This window comes from Triturus cristatus, chromosome 5_1 (genome assembly GCF_964204655.1).
Source record: "Triturus cristatus chromosome 5_1, aTriCri1.1, whole genome shotgun sequence".
NCBI classification, from domain to species: domain Eukaryota; kingdom Metazoa; phylum Chordata; class Amphibia; order Caudata; family Salamandridae; genus Triturus; species Triturus cristatus.
Window position 1 is genome coordinate 293,052,842 of NC_140587.1, and position 22,406 is coordinate 293,075,247.

The 22,406-nt window shown below is 46.6% G+C and overlaps 1 protein-coding gene across 1 annotated transcript in view; it reads left to right on the forward strand.

Annotated features, from left to right (window-relative positions):
- WASHC5 (WASH complex subunit 5) overlaps nt 1-22,406 on the forward strand; it is a 330,547-nt gene that overhangs the window by 148,614 nt on the left and 159,527 nt on the right. Inside the window, exons 20-22 of the mRNA XM_085604961.1 lie at nt 5,384-5,508; nt 5,592-5,754; nt 14,131-14,233. Of these exons, the coding sequence (XP_085461087.1) occupies nt 5,384-5,508; nt 5,592-5,754; nt 14,131-14,233 (391 nt within the window). The remainder of the gene's footprint in view (nt 1-5,383; nt 5,509-5,591; nt 5,755-14,130; nt 14,234-22,406) is intronic.

The window sequence follows — 22,406 nt, forward strand, 5'->3', positions numbered from 1 at the left end:
AGCCCCTCTTACACAAACCATCCTCGGAGAAACCCATATGAATCAGTCGGGGCCCTGTGACATAGACTCTATGAAGTATCTTAAGCTGGACCAGCCTTAGTCGTGCCGGGATCGCGACCTCCTTAGGAGAGGAGATGGCATACTGCCAGTCCTCATCATCCAGTTCAAGGCCGTCCCTAGTCCACTGATCACGCACCCCTAGGAGGAGGTCAGTCCGGACATTAACAAGCTTCTTATAAATTAAGGAGATTGTACTCTCCGGCATATGGCCATCCAGGATCCGATCTTCCAAGGGAGAGGACTCAGGCACAGTCTCCCCCTCGACGAGGACGGACCGCAGAGCATGGCGTACCTGTGCATACCGGAAATATTCCGTACCCTCCAGATCGTACTCCGTCCGTAGCTCGTCAAACGATTTAACTCGTCCCTTAACCAGCAGGTCCCCCACCCTGGATATCCCGATCAGGTCCCATTTCTCGAATCCCTTCGTGTGCCAAAGTTTCCCCAACATATCGGAGTCAAACAGCGGAGTAGCGAGGGTGAGCCTATCCTTCCAACCCAGCGATTTCGTAACCGCCTTCCACACGTGCACCGCCACCTTGGTTGGCCCCGTGAGGGACCCATCCGTTGACCTGGAGTAGAGTGCTCTAAAGTAATAACCCCCGCGCAGCAACCACCGGTCCATAGCGAAGCCGGGGCTCAGCGCCGGACCGTAGACTCCATGGTTGATCGCACTCAACTGAGAGGCCCAATAGTATCTTCTAATGTCAGGAAGCGCGATACCCCCATCGTACCACGGAAGGGTCAGCTTTGCAATAGCTATACGCGGTCGGCCATCCCACAGCAACGAGCGCTGGAGGCTCTCGACCTCCCGAAAATAGCTGGCCGGAACCAGCTCCAGGGTATTCTGCAGGGCATAGAGAAAACGGGGAAGAGACATCATTTTGAACAGCGCGGCACGGCCAAGGAGGGAAAGCGGCAGCCGCCGCCAGCCCGCCACATCCCGCCGCAGGCGCGTCAATGGAGGGAGCAGGTTTCTCTCATATCGAACAATTGGATCGGTGGAGATATAGATCCCTAGATACAAAAAGCCCTCCCGGGCGATCTGGATCGAGCAATTCCGCGGGAGAACAGGGACGCCTCCACTCAGGGCATACAGATACGACTTCCCCCAGTTAATGGTGAGACCCGAGTTCCTACCAAAAGAAGTCAAAATGTCACTGACTACTATGAGAGACTTCCTGGGTGAAGTGAGGTATAGCAAAATGTCATCGGCATAAAGAGAAATGCGGTCCTCATGATCTGGTGACCATCGGATCCCCCCTATGTCCGGGTGCCATCGTATCCATGCCGCCAGCGGTTCAAGAGCGAGAGCAAACAACAACGGCGACAGGGGACAACCCTGCCTGGTGCCCCTCCCCAGCTCGAACGGACGGGACGCCCTACCATTGACCGCGACTTTAGCCAAGGGTCCTTCATACAGTAGTCTCACCCAGCCAACAAAGCCAGGCCAAAGCCGAATTTTGCAAGTGCAGCCCACCGATATGCCCACTCTACCGTGTCAAAAGCCATCGTGGCGTCAAGTGCAGCCACAATGGTCGACTCCCGCAGCGTCCCCGTCCTTGCAAGCACGCCATGGATGCGCCCAAGGTTCAACGCAGTGTTACGGTGCGGGATGAAACCGGATTGGTCCGGGTGGATCAGGTCCCCGATCACCCTGATCAAACGGTTGGCCAGTATTTTAGCGAGGATTTTCGGCTCGGCATTAAGTAGCGTAATCAGCCTATATGAGCTGCATTTATTCCTGGGCTTGCCATCTTTGTGTATGACCACAATTGTCGCCAGGCGTTGGTCGAATGGAAGGCATCCCGTCTCCCGCGCCTCTACAAACATAGCTCGCAGATGTGGAGCGATCTTGTCCGGCCGGAGTTTATAGAACTCAATTGGCAGGCCATTCGGGCCCGAGGCCTTGCCCGGGCGCAGTGAACGGATAACATCCGCGACTTCGTCAGCTGTGATGTCACCGTCTAGATCTTCCCTGTCTATGTCAGAGAGGCAAGGCAGAGCCAGATCGCGCAGAAGTTCACACGAGTCCTCCACCGGCCTGTCCGAGACAGAGGTATAGACCGTGCGGAAATAATCTGCGAAGCACTGGACTATGCCATCCGGCTCAGTGACAATAACGCCACCCTCTGGCACCACACGATTGACCCGCTCTTTTTTTATCCAGCCACGCTATTAATTTCCCGGCCTTGTCCCCAACATCGTACAGTCGCCCCTGCTGCTCCCTACTCAGGGCTTTGGCCGCATTCATCACCAGGGCCTTGTACTCCGACTGCTTAAGGCTCAATTTATGCAGCGCTGCTGCCGTAACCTCCTCCTCCAAAACCAACTCGAGAGCCGCTATCTCCGCCTCGATCTGAGCGACCTCCGCATTCCTCCGACGTTTGGCTGCCGCTATCAAGGAAAGAGCCTCTCCTCTCAGCACAGTTTTAAACGCTTCCCACAAAGACACCGCAGACGTGACCGAGCCTAGATTTTCCTGGAAGTAGCGATCGACCGCCTTCAGCACCGCGCTACGGGTCTTAGGGTCACGGAGATACCAGGGGTTAATCGGAGCCACCCTGTCCCCCACTCCTCCACCAACATCCATACAGATCCACACCGGCGAATGGTCAGAAATACCCCTAGCCATGTGCCTAGCCTCGGACACAAAGGAGGCGTGTGCAGCCAAGGTAAGCACATAATCAATTCTAGAGAGACTGCCATGCGCCCCGGAGTGGAAAGTACTGCCGCTGAGTGGGATGCAGCAGTCTCCAACAGTCAACCAGACCAAGGGTATCCACAAAGTCTGAAAGCCATTTCTGCGCCCCCCCAGAGCTTCTTGGCGGGTGTCTATCAAGCAATCCGGAGCCAACCGCATTAAAGTCACCACCCACCACCAACATACCCTCTGGGAGATCCAACAGAGCCCTCCCCAGGTCCGCAAATGTGGAGGGCTGCAGCGCAGGAGGGACATAAACCGAAACCAGGACCAGCGTCCTGCCCTCCCACCTCCCCGCCACAGCCGCAAATCGCCCCCTATCATCAACAGTGGTGGAGTCAACCTCAAACGGCAGCGAGGCCCTGACAAGTATTCCAGCCCCTCTAGAGCCCGAGGAAAACCCCGAGTGTGCAACGAATTTGTAGCCCTTCCTGTTGAGTGCGTAGCACGTGTTACCTATCAAGTGCGTCTCTTGCAATAAAACTATATCAGGGGAGCATCGCTTCAGAAATTGCAGGACAATCCCTCGCTTAATACGATCCTCTAAGCCGTTAGCATTCCAACTGAGTATCTTTAAGCCCCATCCCGAAATGTAAGGAGACCTCCACACCCCCCCCCCCGTAGAACCGCACTCGAGCTACAGAAGCTTGCATCACTACGCCTTGCAAAACAAAAAACCAACAACAACCACTTCAACAGCCCCATTCCACCCCCCACCCTGCACCCCTGCGTAAGCTCAAAAAGCCCCCCCAACTTGCAGTGTGCCTGTCGCCCTGAGGAGGAAAAAGCTCCCTTCATACCCCCGCCGCCCCCCAGGCTACCACCCTCCCGGAGGAACCGAAAACTGTGAGTCACTGTCCTGGGCAAAATCAAAATGATCTAGCACCCGAGTCCTCACTATTGTTCATCACGGCCACCTTCTGCTGCACCGGCATGTTCCCCGCTAGTCCGTCGTTGGGGCAATGTGTCCAGCCAGTCTCCGACCATGTCCGGTGATTCAAAAAAGAAAGTCCGCTCTTCATACACCACACGCAACCTGGCCGGGAAGAGCATGGCGTACTTCAGTCCCATCTCTCTTAGCCTTCTCTTAACCGCCAGGAAGCTCTGCCTTTGCTTCTGCACCACCTGGGTAAAGTCCGGATAAAAACTCACTGTGGTGTTCTGGAAAGTCATCGGGCCGGACACACGTGATGCTTGTAGAATGGCGTCGCGGTCCCTGAAATTAAAGATCCTGGCGACAATCGGTCTCGGAGGGGCCCCCACCTTGGGCCTCCCACCAGGGATTCTGTGGGCCCGTTCAACAGTAAAGAACTTACTGAGACCTTTGGGCGCCAGATGGTTTACCACCAAGTCCTCCACGAACAGGTCCACCGACTGTTCCTCCGAGTTTTCCGGGACCCCAATAATGCGCACGTTATTGCGCCGTGCCCGGCCTTCAAAGTCCTCCAGCCGTCGGGCAAAGAGGTCGTTTGCGGTCCTCAAGTTACGGACTTCCAGCTGCAGGTCAGAGACATCTCCCATGAGGCCAGAGGTTTTAAGGTCCAAGGACTGAACCCGCTCATTAGTTTTCCCCAGGTCTGCCCGAATCAAGTTGACGTCGATCGAGATTGTGTCCACTTTATGTGCCAGGGTCTCGAATTGCTGCCCGATAGAGGACTGCATCCCCTCGATGGCCCCCATGATATCCTGCAGGGTTGGTTCCGTGGCGGGGGGCAAACCATCTTTCAAGGCTTCCAGTGGCCGTCCCGATCCGCCCGGTGACCCCTTCTGCTGGGCATAACGATCCATGTTGTTGGTTTGGGTGTATCCTCCCCGCCTGGTATTCTTGGGCTTCTGTTTTTCGGCTTCCGATTTGGCCGACATCGTGATCTGCTGCGGAAACAGTCCCCTTGCCCATCCAGAGAAGACGACCATGCAACAAGTGACTGGCGCGACTCACTCCCAGGCCAGGGCGCGATGAAGACAGGAAAGCGAAAGCGAAAGTGATGACACCGTCCTCCCGATGGCTCGCCCCTCATACGGCCGCTGTTGTTCAATTAGTGCTCGGGCACTATGCCAGCGCAAGCCCCGGGCATCTTCCGGGGAGTAGGCCGCAAATTTCCATGTGGTACAACTTCGGCCTCCGGTGAGCGATTTCAGTCCGGACAGCGACGATCACCTCAGCAACGGCTCGCCTCCAATATTCCAGGTGTTAAAAACAGGATGCTTCACAGGATATTTGCCGGAGGGAGCGAGGGTCTCGGGAGCTCTGAGCTCACGCGGCCATCTTGATCACGCGCTAGGCTCCTCCCCAACTACTTTTTTTTAATATACAATTTCAATGAATCAAAGCCACACCTGCACTTGATACCAAGCTCTCCCACAGCATGCTGGTGCCCAATGTCAACAAACTGACCTCGATTCCATTGTCGTCTTGGTGCATAGTGCAGTAAAGGAAATTCCTATTCCAGTGCGTGACCCAGCCATTTTGTTTAATTGAGCTCTCAGTGGTCTGTGTTGCTTTGGGAACAAAATTGGCTATGCAATATTTGTATTTCGTCCTATAGATAGTTATTAGTTATTTTGATAGTCCAGTAAAATCCCATTATTTTTAACTGTTTCTCTTTGGATTTCTTTCAGATTCAAGATTGGGAAAGTATTTATCAGTCTACTCATATTCCTATCCCTAAATTCCAACCTGTGGATGAATCTATAACATTCATCGGCCGCCTCTCCCGGGAAATACTGAGGATTACAGATCCCAAGTAAGTCCCTGAGAATTAGCTACGTTTTATCCCTCTTTGCATCAAAGCTTGTGTAAAAATGTGTATTTTGGTGATTTCCTTAGAGCCACTTGTTACATTGACCAAATGAGCACATGGTATGATATGAAAACTCATCAAGAAGTTACCAGCGGACGCCTTTTCTCAGAAATCCAAGACTCCCTGGGTACCTTTGGCCTGAACGGATTGGACAGACTACTTTGTTTTATGATTGTGAAAGAACTACAGGTATCATTCAACTACTTGTTTTTAATTGGGTATATATTTTCCATCAGCATAATGTTGTTTAGTTTGGATTATTCTTGAAAAGAAAGTGTAGGTTTAGTGTTTTACTTATAAATTCAATTGCTGTAAATATACATCTCAGTTGTGTGGATTTGTATTCATATCCTATAATGTTGAAAGGTCTGTTTAATTCAGGAATTCCCTTCTTTTCCTGGGGAGGTGAGTTGGTTAAAACATTAATTGACTCTATTCAGTGAAACAAAGCATTATGACTTGACATTGAACGTACGTACAATGCTCCTAAAATACCATTATGTCCAAATGCTGTCTGAATTGAGAAATATTATAATGTAACACCTGGAATTTAATTTTTTGTTTCCTTGCAGCAAAACATTTAGTCCCCTGAGCAAATAAAATCAAAAGTATATTTTTGTAGCCGCAATGGGGAATACAGTTTCAGTAAGTTACAATCACTTAGCTAGGAGGCAGGCTTATAATCATCAAAAAGTGAAATCACAATGGAGGCCAACAGAATCTGTAATCCCAGACAGGAGAAATTGATTCATTCAATGTACCATAATGGTTCCTAACCACTCTAATGACTTGACCTTACCATATTCATCCAGGCCAATGGTCCTTTATCTTTTGACTTTTATAGACACCCTCTGAATCACTACTGGAAGGCGGGGGTGCCTAAGCATTTTCAGTGATTTTAACCCCTAAACAATGCACAAAAATGCAGAAACGTGTACATCAACCAGATGTGTACATTTCGTTTTTTATAGTTCATTTACAAAAACAAAATATACAAAAATCTAACTTTTATTGGGAGAAGGTTGAGGTTTTTCAAAATGTGGTTTTGTTTCCAAAAGACAGACGAAGTGATATGCTAGACTCTAGCACAGATCTATGTCTTTTAGCTCCAAATGTATGCTTCCTTTTTGTCGGCGTATACCAGTGCTTCAATAGAGGCCTCCAGTCAGCCATACTAGATTCTGTTTGCCATACTTGTGCTGCTCCCATTGATAAAGCTAAGGCTATCAACTTAATTTTTAGCCTCCTATTTCAAATTCTTTCACATTTACTGTGTGTTTTAAGTTTTACCTTTTGTTGTATACTTATGTATACTTTATGAATCTGATAATATGATTTAATTTTCTAAACTGTTGCTGAACCCCTGAGATAGGCAGTATTAATCCCATACCCATTTGCAAGTCTTTAATGTTTGCACAGGCTTGTGCACACAAGCATATGGGTATTTATTCAATATCTTGTCCTTTCTCAATGTGCTCAAAACTACATTTATTTCTTTAGCCTAGCTAAAGGCTTTTAGCTTCCCCTTAGGGTACCATTTTGTATTTTAATATACTTGGGAAATCTGGTTGCGCTGGACCGGGACAAAGTCAAAAGTTCAGGCCAACCGCAGTGAAATGCTGGCCAATTACAAAAGTATCTTGATGGATGCTTGGTGCTGTTCCGATCCATGCAATGACATGCTGGTCCTGATCTGTACAGCAGTGGCGATGCATTGGCTTCGATGAGTGGGCCACTGCTGTGCAGAGGCTCTTTGTTGTTGTCAAGGCTGCTGGCGGCAGGAATGCGAGAACCTTGCGCTGGGTAGAGTCTTCGCACAGTGGTTCTGGTGTATTGGGTCCAATCCATGCAGAAGAAGCGATGTGTCTGTGTCGATCCACACAACTGTGGTGATGCACCAGTTCTGATCCGCACAGCAGCATCTGTTCGACAGAGGATGCGGCCGTTCTGCTGGATCAAGCACTTCAAAGGGTCCAGGACTGGGGTGTTACCACTTGGCATGGCAGACTCACAGATGGCAGAATCCAGGTGCAGAAGCAGAGCTGGAAGTCTTTTATGTCCATGAGACTTCAGATCAGGAGGCCAGCCAACTAGCCCTTGGAGTCACTCTGAGTTCTGGGTTCAAGTGATGCAGGTCCAGTGCTTCTCACCCAAGCAAGAGGGCTGCAGGTAGCTGGACAGCATAGCAAAGCAGTAGACCAGCAGAGTGGCAGTCCTTTCAGCAGCACAGCAGTCCTTCTTGGCAGAGTATCCACAGGCCCAGAAATGTACTGAAGTGGTGGTGTCTGAGGTCCAGTCCTTATACCCAGTGGAGCCTTTCAATTGGGGAGACTTCGAAGAGATGCCTTTGAAGTCCACAGATGCCCTCCCTTTCTACTGTGGCTTCGGAACCACTATTAGGGGCTATACAGCCTTTTGTGTGGGAATAGGACACACCCTATTCAGGTGCAAGTGAGGCTGGGTCTAGCTCCTCCCTCCCATCCTGCCTGGATGGCCCATCAGGTCACACCTAAGCTCTCATTGTGGGTGGCTGTCTAGTGGGAATGCACAAAGCCCAGCTGTCACCCACTTCAGACATGTGATCAGAGACAGGCAGCAGGCACCAAATGGCTAAAGCAAGAAAATGCCAACTTTCTAAAAGTGGCATTTTCAGAATTGCAAATTAAAATCTTCGTTATACGTTGGATTTTAAATTGAGATTTCATAGATACCAAACTTGAGAAGTCTATCTCTTCACAATTGAGATTTACTCTTATCAAATGTAGTAAGATAATCCCAATGTTATCCTATGGGAGCGATAGACCTTGCAGTGATGAAAAACATATTTAAGGGTTTTTCACTGTCAGGACATGTAAAACTTAAAAGTACATGTCCTACTTTTAAATGACTTGCTCAGACAAAAAGGGTCTGGTAGGAGCATTATACCGCTAAAAAAACATACTGCTCCAATATGAATAAACACACAATGTGTACGTGGGTAGAGAGGGAAAATTGTAATTGCCATATTTTAAACAAAGGAAATCAATTCTGTGAGAGTCCTTTATTTAATTGCAACGTAGTATAAACCTCAGGGACATTCTGGTCCATACAAAACCACACTGCTCGGAGAGGAATAAAGCCCAACAGATCCTATAGGCAGGAGATCCAGTAAAAGGAAGTTTTCCATGTGTTTCCTGTTCGGTCAGTAAACTGACCCAATACAAAACACAGCTAGATCTAGACACCATGGTATTAGGTAGTCACACCAACTATAACTCAAGGGGAATCATTTGTCCAATAAGGTGCCCGTGTGTCATGCTATACGTGGGCATGGCGACTCACAAGGTGAGAGTTGGGATCGTCGAACACAGAAGTTCGATAAGAAATCCAACACAAAACGCACCAGACGTTTTTGGGATGCTGGGCATACAGAGGACAATATCAACTGGGTGGTCTTAGACAAACCCCACTACTTGACTGTGATGGGTCCACTCGATATGGTTCTGCTCTGGAAGGAACAGCGATTGGTCTTTAGACTTGCTAGTCATTTAAGAGGCCTGAATGACAACATTCCTTGGTGCTCTTTATGAGACCACGGCACTCTTGATGAGATTACAGGCATACAGTATGACTTTACACTGTACGTGACTATCCCTGTACTGTATCTCACTATATATTATTCTGTGACAGTTAGGTGGATTTTATTCTTATTCGATTACTACATCTCATGTGAGTATTGTGATTTCTGTACAATAAAACCTGAAGGATATAGGCATACCAGTGTTCCTCCTGTGGCTTGAATGACGGTTCAATATCTTGCATACACCTCCTTATCTTTATATACTTTATACTCACAGTATATATACCTAGATAGACTACTTTACTTTGGCACTACACTACCCATGTTTCCTGTGAGATAACCTTGTCCCACCTCCATTTTACTCTCTACTTTGCCTATGGTTAGATTGGGGCACTTCCCTATATACAACAGATTCCCCATACACATAATCTGAGTCCGCTGTGAGAACCAACACACGTTTCACATTATTGTGAACTACCTTTCCCATGAACGCTGGGTACTTACTTCCACTATGGCATTGGAAGTTAAGTAGACCAGATATTTTCCTCTTCTCCCTCCCGCCAGACTTTCAGATGTGAAGGTGCTTAAAAGCATACAAGGTACGGCGGTCTCTCTGTGCGTTATGTGCGGTGTTGGTCCATTTCACGATATAATATACGGCTGGGAATGCAATTATTTGTGCCAGATTTTACACTGTCTGATCGCTTAGCTTTGTGAGTTTCATTGCGACCCGGGTGTTGATATAGAGCACCCTCACCGAATGAAATCGTTTTGCATTACAGACAGGCCACACATGATGAGGGTTGATAGTGTGACTGTCTCTAGTGTTCAGGAATCGAGATAGGCTTAGATAGAGGCTTCATATGATTACCTGACACAAACCGTGATAGCTCAGCTATCTAGGCGGTACCCTCAACGTTACGAAAACAATATAATCTACAATACACGAGCTTTGTAGGCTTGTGGCTATGTCAATCTGTTCTAAATTTACCTTATGTTTGTTCTGTATATACACATTTAGTTCTGCACTTTGTGAGGGGACCAATGACGGTTGAGCTTATCCCAGCATACATGCCTAGGATAAGGTTTTCTGAATACTCACTGGGATTATAGGTCCACCTCACGCTAATTTGTGGAGTGTTGGTGATGGACACTGGTGGTATTTGATCTGAGTATTACGCATGAGTAACTGCTTCTGTTTATTTATTTTTCAGTATCTAGTGGGCCTTACTACAATGATGGGGCCACCAGAAAGGCCATTGAGTTGGTTGTATGTTTTTTCTTTATATATTTTTTCACACTAGCAGAGTGACATACTTTTTGGTCCTGAGGAAGCCCTATAACGTTTTAGTCCCATTTGGCAGAAAGATGTTGACCATATAATATAGGGTAATATCTATAATCCTTGCTCGCTTAGCTTTTTAATCCTATCCAGTGGGGGCACAAGAATAAAGTGTTAATTTTGCCCACCAGGAGATAGTTTTACTCACATCATCTTTATTTACACTTGCACTCTGCCCCTCTCTCCCTACATCTTTAGTGCTCTTCACTTCCTAAAACACCTCTGCTCCTCCCCCTTGGGAAGTTGTAGCCCACACTGGGTGCTTTGCAGTCTGAGTGTGAGGAGGTACCCCTATGATGAAGCATGTCACCTTCCAGTGAGTGAGCATTCCTAACAGAGCAGCGCTCCCCTACTTTTAAATTACAATGCACAGTGCCCTTGATCTGTCCGGTGCCTACCCTAGGGGTGACTTATATGTACTAGAAAGGAAGGTTTGGGTCTGGCAAGAAGTTTAACTTTCCAGGTTGACATGGTAGTGTAAATTGCACACAGGCCCTGCAGTGACAGGCCTGAGACATGTATAAAGGGTTACTTAAGTGGATGGCACAATCAGTGCTGCAGGCCCAATGGTAGCATTTCATTTACAGGCCCTGGAGACATGTAGTGCACTTTACTTGGGACTTATAAATAAATTAAATATGCCAATTGTGGATAAGCCAATCTTACCATGTTTTAAGGAGAGGGCACTGGTCAGCAGAGGTAAAGTGTACAGAATACTATGGCCAGGAAAAAGGAGGTCAGCAGAATGCCGAGGTATAAAGGCAAAATGTTTGGGGAAACCCCACCAAGGATGCCAGGTCTAACAGTACAGTTGAGTTTAAAGCTGGTGCAGGCCGATAAGGGGAGCCTGTGGACTTCCCATCAAGATGAGGATGATATGGTTATGTTTCTTCATGTTCTGTATGCAGCAGTGTGTAGGATGCTCTTAAGGTGGTGGGGGGCAGTAGGGAATCTCGGAATCTTTGGAGCATGATGGTGTTAACGTCCAGATGCAAGAATATGAGGGCTTGAACAGCAGTTCCGAAGAAGCTACATTTAAGAAGGTATGGTTTCACTTTCTTCAGTAGCGAGAGCTGGTAACAGGCTAGCTTTACTTTTCTGGCATTGTTTTCCTTGAGGCTGGTTTCCAGGGTGATTGCACGTGATGTGGCAGTGTGAGTAAGTTTTGCTTTCAGTCATTCCAGGTCAGTGTAATTGAGCAAGGGTAGGGCTAGTTGTTGTTTGTTGTTTTTGTCAAATACAAAGTTTGTGCTTTTAGAATTGAGCTTCAGGTAAGTGCGGACATTTAAGTCTGGATGAAGTCCATGCATTGTCTGAAGAGTAGGATGTTTGGAGCAGAGAGACTTTAAAGTAGAGTTGTGTATTGTCAGCATATTGGTGATTTTGTTTATGCTCTTATAGGTGAGTAGAACCCCAATGTGCTACATGAAGAGGTTGAAAATGACAGCGTACAAGTTAGTAGGTGTGCAAAGGGCGATAGCTAAGGGAAATTAGCCATTAGTTGTCATTTGCAGCTGAAAGCTACCAGCCATTGTGTTTGTGGACCCTCTGTTATTATATCTAAGGTCATCTGTTTGGAAACCCAATTTGACTAGGCATTTGAGCAGCTACTCCTGGCAGGTTCTACTTCACTTAAATGATGGCTGTAACATCAGGCCTGAATTAAAGTGCAAGTTGTTCACACTAAATACTAACATTATCCTGTAGTCTGTCATCCTTCCCAGGTAGAGGGGTTGAGGTATAAGTTACCTGATACATCCTTAGCAATTAGGTACCAAACTGAGACATGAGTCATTATTACTACTAACAGTTTTGAAAATCTGCTTTTCCTCTACCAGCTCTGAAATTGTCTGCTCTCTGTTGAACCAAAGTGATAAACTGATGAATCACAGCAGAGCGCAGACCCATGGGGGATAAGTAGCAGTGACTACTAAAGACTCATGCAGGTTCGAAGCATTGACCAGGGAGATACTCCAGGGTAGAAATGCCTTGTGGTGTCTATATTGATTCTCCTTCTCCCATGGTAGGGGGATCCTCCTTTTTACATAGATGCTCATGGATAAACTAGCCCTCACTGCATTGTTCAGAGTCCAGATATGCCAACCCCCTGGTTGTCTTTAGAGCTTAAAAAAAAGCTGTCTAGTCAAGTGCAGAATTTAAACTAGGTGTGTAAACATTTCAGAGGCAAATGACCAGTTGCTTTATATTAAGTCAAGTAAAAAGAAACCACTGGGCCAGCTTCATTAAGAGAGTACACAATGTTGTTTAAACTGGTACACTCTGACCCCTTTCCCTGTCCCCTACCCAAAAAATTAGTTTCAAAACATTTGTGCAACAGTTTGAATAACTTATCCATTCACACAAGTTAAATTCAATAGCAACTCATTCATTCAATCCCTAAATAGACAACCCTCATCCAGAAGGAAATTACGGGCTCCCTGGCTTTGTTCAGTGATTGATCTATTCATTCATGATCTTCAGTCTAAACGCAAGTCAGCTGATGTGTACAGATCCTGAAAGAACATTCCATCTCACTCTTCATTCCTGTGGCTGTTCTTTTTAACCTCTCAATCTATTGTAGACCAATATAGCCTCACCAGTTATCAAATAAATACTATTCTGCTTGTGTTTAACCAAAATGTTTTTTTTAAAAAGCTCTGGTTTGTCAATTGCAGAACTTTCTTATGTCTGACTTCAGTCCTTGGCATAGAACAGTACCTTCCACAGTGAGATTCCGGGCAAACAGTCATAGGGTTTAGATCAGGGTCGTGTGATTCTGCTGATCATTCTGGACATGTCCACGATATTTGACACCATAAAGCAACTTGTTAAGTAATCTATCCCTGCTAGTGACTGCTAGCCCTACTTTAAAAAGTTGGTTGTTGTGCTTCCTGACAGGCAGGAAGTAACAAGCCAAACTTTGTCCTTGTTCATTAAAGACTACCGTTAAGAGTTCACTAATTTAGGATTATAAAGAGTTATTTGGTAGCGTGTCAGTTGTATGGTGATGATGGCTGACTTTTACAAAGTGCATGACTGAGCAAAGTTTACCAGCTTCTACAATCATGCCTTCCTGTTACATAAGACTGGGAACAGGGAAGTCCCTATTCAGGCTCCCTAAAGGCTTTGGTCAACTTCATAATGAAATGACTGATTTTTAGATTTCTATTTGAGCTAGCATTCGTTTACTTCATTTCTTAAACTTAAGTCATGAAGGACCTCTTGCTCAGGATATGTGATGAAGAGGGAAATGTTACACCTATGGTTTTCATCGTTTCCCTGAGGTGTAGGGGGGGCCTCAAAACGGGAGGGCTTCAAAACGAAGATAGCAGAGGGCAGTCCAATGCAGAGTTCCACAATACTCTACTGCAGTTGGCCACCTAACCGTGGCACAGTGCATTGTTGTACAGGTTGTGGAACAGGTTATTGTGCAGAGTTTTGAAAATGTACTAGAGTACCCTGCTGTGGATAACGCTGTTCGGTGAAGTGCAGGCATGCAAAAATGTTAAGATGATTTATCTTTTCATATTGTGACTGACTAAAGCAGCATGTTTCTTTACATTTACAGTCAATATTCTGGAATTAAATAGGGAATGATGTGTGAAGGAAAAGTGAGAAGATTTTCTTTTTTACATGTACTTTAAACTTTTGCCTCTTATTATAGAACTTCTTGAGACTGTTTCACAAGACTGTCCTTAAAGATAAAACCGTCCAGGACTCTTTGAGAGCATTGCAGAAAGCGGTGAATCCACTGAAAGGAATTGTAGGTAAGTGCCTATGTTGTGTGTATGTGTGTGTGAGTGTGGTGTTGACGGTCGCCACTGGGTAGTTCTATTTAGGTCTGTGTTAGCATAGGGAAAGCACATTTTGCTTTGCTATAACTTTGCCGCGGTTTGAGGAATATTCGCGAAACTTTCCCCAAAAAAAAGTCTTAGCCCCCTCGTCTCGTTTCTGGAAAGTTTTGGGTTGATCTGTCAAGAGGGGGCCAAGAAAATGTGTAGGTGGCCCAAAATACCTTTTTCCCTTTCACGTTTCTGTAGGAAAATCGAACAGTGATATTGCAAAAACTGCTGAATAGAATTAAATAAAATTTGGCAGAAAGCTAGACCATGGTCCTGAATGTGTGCTTTTAGTGAAACCGTATAAATCCTTTCAGTAGTTTTTGAGAAATGAATTCTCAAAAACATTGTATATTTCATACTGTGGAGAATCGGCGGGCTAGCCGTTCTCAAGATGAGATTGGATTGGGTGTTACCACATCACAAAGTGATCAGAGCAGCAGTCATCTTAGGTCTCGGGGACTGAGTCACTAGTCCTGAAAAAAAATTATGAAGAAAGATATTAGGTCACAGGGTGGAGATACCGGGGAGGGGCCAAAAACATATTTTTTTAAATAAGTTTTGCTACAAATTCGCAAAGGATCCACAGCAAAATAAAATAAAAAATAAAAATTACAGGCTCCTACAACTTAAAAAAAATAGTCCAGGGCCCGTTTGGGGGGGGGGGGGGGGGCAGGTGTTGAGTGCAGGAAAAGTTCCACCTCATTGGGACTTTTTCAGTAGTTGCATTACCAACATGCACAATGTACAGTATCACAAATTACATCGATCTATTATTAAAATACATGGAGATCCACATGTACAAGGACAAAATGTTTTAACACATTAAACAATGTATAAAAGCATGTATATGATATATATGTATTACATATATATATATATATGCTCCAAGTACCCAACGTACAAGAAGCACTTGAGCGGCAACATGCTCCTAAAGAGCCTTTATGGTATACAGTACAACGTGCCATGAATGCCTGACGCGTTTCGAAGTGTCCCCACTTCTCTTCAGAGGCTTTGGCAATTGAAGGCGCATAGGACACGGCCCTCATTATTTAAATGCTCCAATGGGACGCTCTGCCGCGACTAGCAGAGCATTATGGGCCTTGTAGTGTCCTTTATCTCCAACTGGAGCACGCAATGTTGCTGCTGGGACATTGAATGCCCCCAGATGGGCCTCGTGTTCCAGTGGATATGCTAAATCCGTTGCTGCCACATGAGATCGGCCTGCTCGATAACAGACCGCGTGGCCCCGCATCCTGGGGTGGTGCTCTTTTGCGGCAGAGATATATAACAAAAGTTACAAGGATGTTATAGTTAGGGTTAGATTTTACTCATACAAAACCAGAGAAATTCAGCTGTTCTAATTATCTGAGTTAACTATAACTCATGCCCCCGCAATGCACTGCTTATGACCTCACATATTACATCACTCATGACATGATCAGTGCAATCACTCATGACATCAGTGATGACATCATCCAGTGACTTTGAGTGTTTTTTAAAACGTTTATGATTGTTAAATATATATATACCAAGGTGTATTGGTGAATCAGCGGGTGCATGAGTGACTGTATGGATGACTCAGTGGGTGCTTGACTGACTGTATAAGTGAGTGATTAGGTGTCTCAGTAAATGTATGGATGAGTGACTGGTTGTGTGAATGTTTGTATCTGTCTGTCAGTTGATGTCTAAGTGGGTGTATGAGCGTGTTAGTGGGTATGTGAATGGCTATATCGGTGATTGATTGGTTGTCTGACTACCTCTATAGTTTGTCTGTGTGGGTGAGGAGGTGTGTGACTGCCTGTATGGATGAGTGAGTGGGTGAGTCAGTGGCTGTATGTGGTACTGCTGCGTGTGTAAGACATTGTATGGGGGATTGAGTGTCTCTGGCTGTGTCGATGACTTAGTGCATGTGTCAGTATGGGTGAGTGACTGGGTATATGAGTTACTGTATGCATGAGTGAGTGAATGTGAGAGTGGCTATATGGATGAGTGCATGCTTCTGTCAGTGACTGTATAGCTGAGTGAGTATGTGTTACTATTTGTATGAGTAAGTAAGTGGCTGTGTGATTGACTGTATGGGTGAGTGTCTAGGTGTGTGAGTAGTTCTATGGGTGATTCACTCAGTGTGTAAGTGCCTATGTGGGTGTATAAGTGGGTATGTCAATGGCTGTATTACTGAGTGAGTGGGTGTATGAGTGGCAGTATGGGTGAGTGAGTGAATGTGTGTGTAGATCAATTAATCAGTGACTGTGTGTATGTAAGTACTGGAATGGCTCAGTGGATGAGTTTGTGAATGGTTGCGTGGGAGTGGCAGTGGGTGTATAAAAGATTCTATAGGGGTGTGAGTGGGTGCGTTAGAGATGATGTGGATGATGTCATCACTCATGTCATCAGTGATGTCATTTGAGATGTCATCAGTGATTTCACTGACCATGTCATGAGTGATGTAATATGTGAGGTCATAAGCAGTGCATTGCGGGGGTGCGAGTTATAGTTAACTCTGCTAACTTTCTCTGGTTTTGTTTGAGTAAAATCTGACCCCAACTATAACCTCCCTGTAACCTTTAAGTTTTTCAACCTGTCAAAACAACCACTTTTGACATGCCAAAACCTTCATTTTAAATATTTATTTATAAGTCACCCATTTGCCCATAAGGAAGGGTGAATGATTTTAAAAAGTAGGCATGTAAAGGTTTAATGCACCTCAAAGCTATTTTCACTGTAGCAAGGCTGGCTGTTCCATAGGAAAACACTGGGATGTTATATTAAATTCTAATACTGTATCTTGGGACTGGGACTCACTAGGAAAATAATTGCACCATTGAACTGGATTTTTAATAACTATTAAAAATAGTTGCTTAGTCAGATTTTTTTTCCCAAAAATATTACGGAATAGTAACTTTTAGAAAGTGACCTTTGCCCTGCCTGAAGTCTCTGGAAACTAAATCTTTATTTTCCTCTCCCTCTTCTGCCGGTCAGTAATTAGCATTTGAAAAGGTACGAATGAAGTGTGACCTTGCTTCCAGGAGCAAACAGTAGGCTGACCTAAATGGTCAGAGAGGACCAATTTGAACCAGGCCGAATATACAGTGTAGGACTGTGAGGAACCTGTTTAACACTAAAGACCTGCTTGAAAGTCACATCCTGCTTGACAGATCTGCTGGGGAATTTCTTATGACACTTGGGGCACACATCAAAAAGGCATCCCCTGTCACAGGCAAATGATAGCTGACACTTCGGTTGGGCCCTTCTTTGGTCCTACTAGTCAGACAGGCCCCAATCACACTGGGCCTCTTTTTGAGATTTTAGCATCACAGCCTGTTTCACTGGTGTGCTGGGTTTACACATGATATTTGGGGTGTACTTCAAAGGGCAAAGGCTGGGTGCCAAAACATTTTTTGTGTGTCCCATTTCTGGTTGCTGAAAACTCAGCTTTGTTATACCAGACCTCTATCTCTGTGGTTGCTGTGGGTACAGGTTCTCCCTCAAACTGAAAATGTGGGAAGTAACACTGGGATTACCATAGTACATTCCCCACGCTCACCCCCAGCCTTCAGAACCCACGTTTAGTATAGCCAAAGACGTCGCCCATCATGAAAATACCCAAAGTGGGTAGGCCTAGCCCAAGAACCTTTATCCCATTGATTAGGGTGCTTCCAGGTATCGTTCCCACCCAATGCCTCATGCCATGCATAAATGTGGCATTTCCAAGCACCGACTTCGGAACACTGCTGGACTTGTGGAACATCAGGGGAGGACTGAACTTGCTGTCTGAGACCTGAAACTCACCTAGAGGACTGGACCTCCTCTCCCTCTTGTACCCAGAGCCAAGACGTGGGCTCCAGGGGACATGGCTAATGCACAACGGGAATGGTCGCCTAATGCAGGAGCACCGGGCTCGAGCGTTCTGTGACCGCCACATACGCTCGCTAAGGGGAGCACTGGAGCTCACACTTTGACATACTAGGCCGATAGGTTCACCAGAGACACCAATGAAATAATCAAAATGCCTGCAGAGATGCACTGCAAGCTTTCTCTCCATCTACACGATCTGACATGGAGGACAGATGTTGAAACAAGATGGTATCTGCAGCTGCGAGCTCCGCGTCGTTAGCTGATTCCCGACCAGGTCTACCATAAGAAATGCGGTACTGTACACAATCACAGACTACATAATGGTTAGTCTGTTTCCCCCGCCAGCTTGACTTTCTCAGCGTTGCCGATGCATGGACCTGGTTTGGGAGACCTGACTGATACCAGTCCACATGAGGAGTGATGATTGCTTGCTGATTGCCAGCCAGGGTGAGGAATATTGATTGCTTGCTGTCTCTCCAGCATGGCCTGTTCCCTACAGCCTCTACAATACCGACATACTTTGGAGTTATATCTTACCTCCTTACAAATTGGTCAGGCACATTAAGCCCTGAATAGGTACCTGAATGTCTGATGCCTTTGAATCAACTACTACCCACCCAGTAGAACAGAGTCCCTGGGGGCCTTCTGAACCTCTTAAGGCACCTGACCCTCTTGCTTTTCATGGTCCTCAAAGCAAGTCCTCCATAAACTCACTTGGCGACTACTATACTTGCCCCATATTAAGGGTTATCCTCCACAGCCCACCTGTTAACCCCACTGCATGCCTCTCCCTACACATACCTGCCACAACATAGGCCGTATCTTCCCACCTGCCCTTACGTTCTCCTTTGATGGCCCAGCAAGAATGAAGATCTCGCATGATGGCTGCACTTCCATCTATGATGAACCTAGAGACTTGGAAACCTTTGTGAAACACTTGATGGACTCGTGTATGTCTCCTTAACCCACTTGTTGTTATTATTATTGTTCTACTGCAGGTTTCTCCCACTCTATCCAAAGTATATATCTGGCCTACACAGATAACTACATACATATTTCAGTATGTATTTCCAGTTTCATTAAAATCAACCACTTAATTTTATACATGCTTTTTTATCATAATGTGTCCTCGAATAAACTATTTTGGGATTGTTCTGCAATGACCCACAACAGTGTTTTCTTTCAGATGTTTGTGCCATGTGTATTACAGATTTTTTCCACCTTACTCTTAAGATATACTTGTTTTAGTGATATGTGTGATTGCACTCTCAAGGGGGAAGTTATTCACTTTTCTGTATGGATACATTCGCTATTGCCCAGCTTACATAAGCTCATTCTGAATGATGATGGTTGCCCCTCAGTCAGTTCTTTTTTTTAGAGACATATTGCTGGTTGTTCTCATTTATAGTTGCTGATGTGGCATTCGATTACTTTTTCGCTTGGGCCTTGTCTCCTTTTTCAGGGTTAACTCCCTGTCGAGGCCTTAATGGCTCCTGTTTCTGTATTTTGTGGGTGGTGATGGGGTCTGAGTTGGGAAACGGGATGGGGGTTTCTCGGTCTGGATATTAAATATGGAGAGTTTCATAGCAGACCATTTGCATGATGCGTTTTATGCCTCTTATTCATCTCTTTCGATTTTCTCTCACTCTCTCTTCCCTCTCCATCCCGCCGTATGTCTTTCCCCAATCCCATCCTCAAGAATACCCGAATGGTCGAGATATGGATACTTTAACTTTGCGCTATACTGATGGATCCACTATTTCTAAAGATAATATCCTGTTATACAAAAGGTCTCAATCATCTAATCAAACGAAAAAGAGTCTTAGACTGCTGTCGTAAACTGAAAGAGGATCTCATTCTTCTTCAGGAAACTAGAGCAGGGCTCAGAGAGGCCCTTAGTATGCAACACTCTTGGATCAACAACAGCGCTTGCTCTCCAGCAATAAACAAGAAAAAACGGGGTATTTACCCTAATTTCTAAGCTGGCTAAATGCACCATTGACAATATCGCACACGATGACTGTGGTACATGGTTGATAACTAAAATCACTAAAAATAGGTTATCTTTATTTGTTGTCAACATATACACAACTCCGACAGAGGAACCTTCCTTTTGGACTTCACTAAACAATAAATTGCATGAATTGCCCAGGATAGTAAAATTATACTAGGAGAGGATTTTAATTTTCCATATGACGCAACACTAAACAGACTCTCAGGGCGTCCCTATAGTCCAAATTTCTTGGAAAGACCTATGCATAAATTCTGTGAAGACAACAATATGGTGGTCATATGGAGATTGCATAACTCATCGGGCAGCTACTTTTCCTATCTGAAAGAGACTATTAGTTATAGATTCCTTACCTTAGAATTACCCCCAGACGTCAGACTGGATCTGGAAAATGTTTTCTCAGCAGTACCCCTGCGCGTCAGTAGGTGGCGTCGGACGACTCCACGTTCGTCGTCTGCATTGGTATCACCGGGATGACGTCACGGTATCTCCTTAGACGCCGCTCCTGCGCGCTGACGTCAGTTCTTTCTTTTTCCACACCAGCCAGCGAAGATCCGGAGAGGGCGGTACCCATAGTAATTTTTGGGCTAAACTTTATCGACTTTGTGTAGACATGTTTTTGGAAGTCTTACGACCCGGGGAACGAAGGATGTCAAGTCCTTGACCCGGTTTCAAGCCTTGTGACTTCTATCACAAGCTAATGTCAGTCACGGATCCGCACCTCGTGTGCCTTTGGTGCCTGGAGCGCGACTACGACCTGAAGTTGTGCTCCGACTGCCGGGTCCTGAACCCTAAGTCTTTGCGGGAGCGGTCACGAAAGCTTTTGGAGGCCCCGAAGTCGGCTCCATGCCATTTGAGGTCCCGGTCGAGGGGAAGGTCGCGGGACCAGTCGCGGAGCCACCACCTCCATTCGTCATCGAAGTCTTCGTCATTGGGTAAGTCGAAGCACAAGAAGAAGGTGAAGCAGCACTGTTGCTCTTCGCCGTCTCCCTGTCTGTCGGCCAACGGGACACGAAGGGTCGTCGTTCTCCGGCTCCGCCCTCGAAGCCTGCTGGGACGGCTCCGTGCTTCCCTCCCTTTCCGGGAGCCGGAGCGTCTCTTACCCAGATTCGTGCATTTTACGAAGCCCTCCACTCCATCTTTGGGCAGTCTAACTCTGCTAGCGCGGCTATGGGCCCCGCAGACTCGGCTGGGGACTCTAGGCCTTTGATGCTGGTGGCTCGGGCCTCGGCGCCCAAGGATCCAGGCGTGGATATGGATCAGCACCGGTCGACCTCACAGTACCTTCCCCAGCGCCGATTCCTCTGATGACTCCTCTGACGCCGGTTTCACCCCCGGCCGGCGTCGACCCCAGCCTCCCTCTCAACTTGGACACGGAGCCGGACCGGCATCAATTGATGCTAGTACCGGCGCCGCAGGGTACGTTTTGTATGGCTGTTCTTCCCTGGTGTTCCCTATCGCCCTTAGTGGCAGCCAGAGGAGAGTGAGGAGGACTGGGAGAGGTCTGTTGACTGGAGACTAGCTTGAAGAGCCGGACTGGAGAGAGGAGTTGGGTGATGCCAGTGGTCTGGATACCTCCCTCGACCTTGGTATGCTTTCTCCCCTTACCTTAGCTATGGAGGAGGGTGCTTCCTACGCTGTGGTGTTGCGTAGGGCGCCTGACGCCTTGGGCCTTGAGCTTCCTACGGTGGCAGTTAGGACTAACTTCCTGACTGAGGTGCTTCAGCCGGCAGCAGCATCTTCGAAGCCCTTGCTGCCTTTCAATGAGGCCCTCACTGACGTCCTTCTGGGCTCCTGGATCCTGTGGATAGGATGATTGCCCGACGCCACCGACCGGCTCTGGGCGACCCACTTTTCCTCTCCCAACACCCTACCCCAGAGAGCTTGGTGGTCCAAGCCTCATCCTCGAAAGGAAGCGCTTTCCCTACAGCTCCTCAAGATAGGGAATCCAAGAAGCTTGACCATCTTGGGAAGAAGATGTTTTCTTCCGCCAGTTTAGGACTGCAGTCGGTGAACACCGCATGTCTCTTGGGCCGTAACACACATTCAGTGTGGGCCACGGTTGCGCAAGTGCTTCCACAGTTCCCGGAGGAGGACCAGGCCGTGCTCGCCCGCTCTGTTGCTGAGGGTCGAGACGCAGCAAAGTTCACCATCCGGTGTGGGCTGGATACCACCAACTCGCTGGGTAGGACGATTTCCGCGTTGGTAGCCCTGAGGCGCTACGCCTGTCTG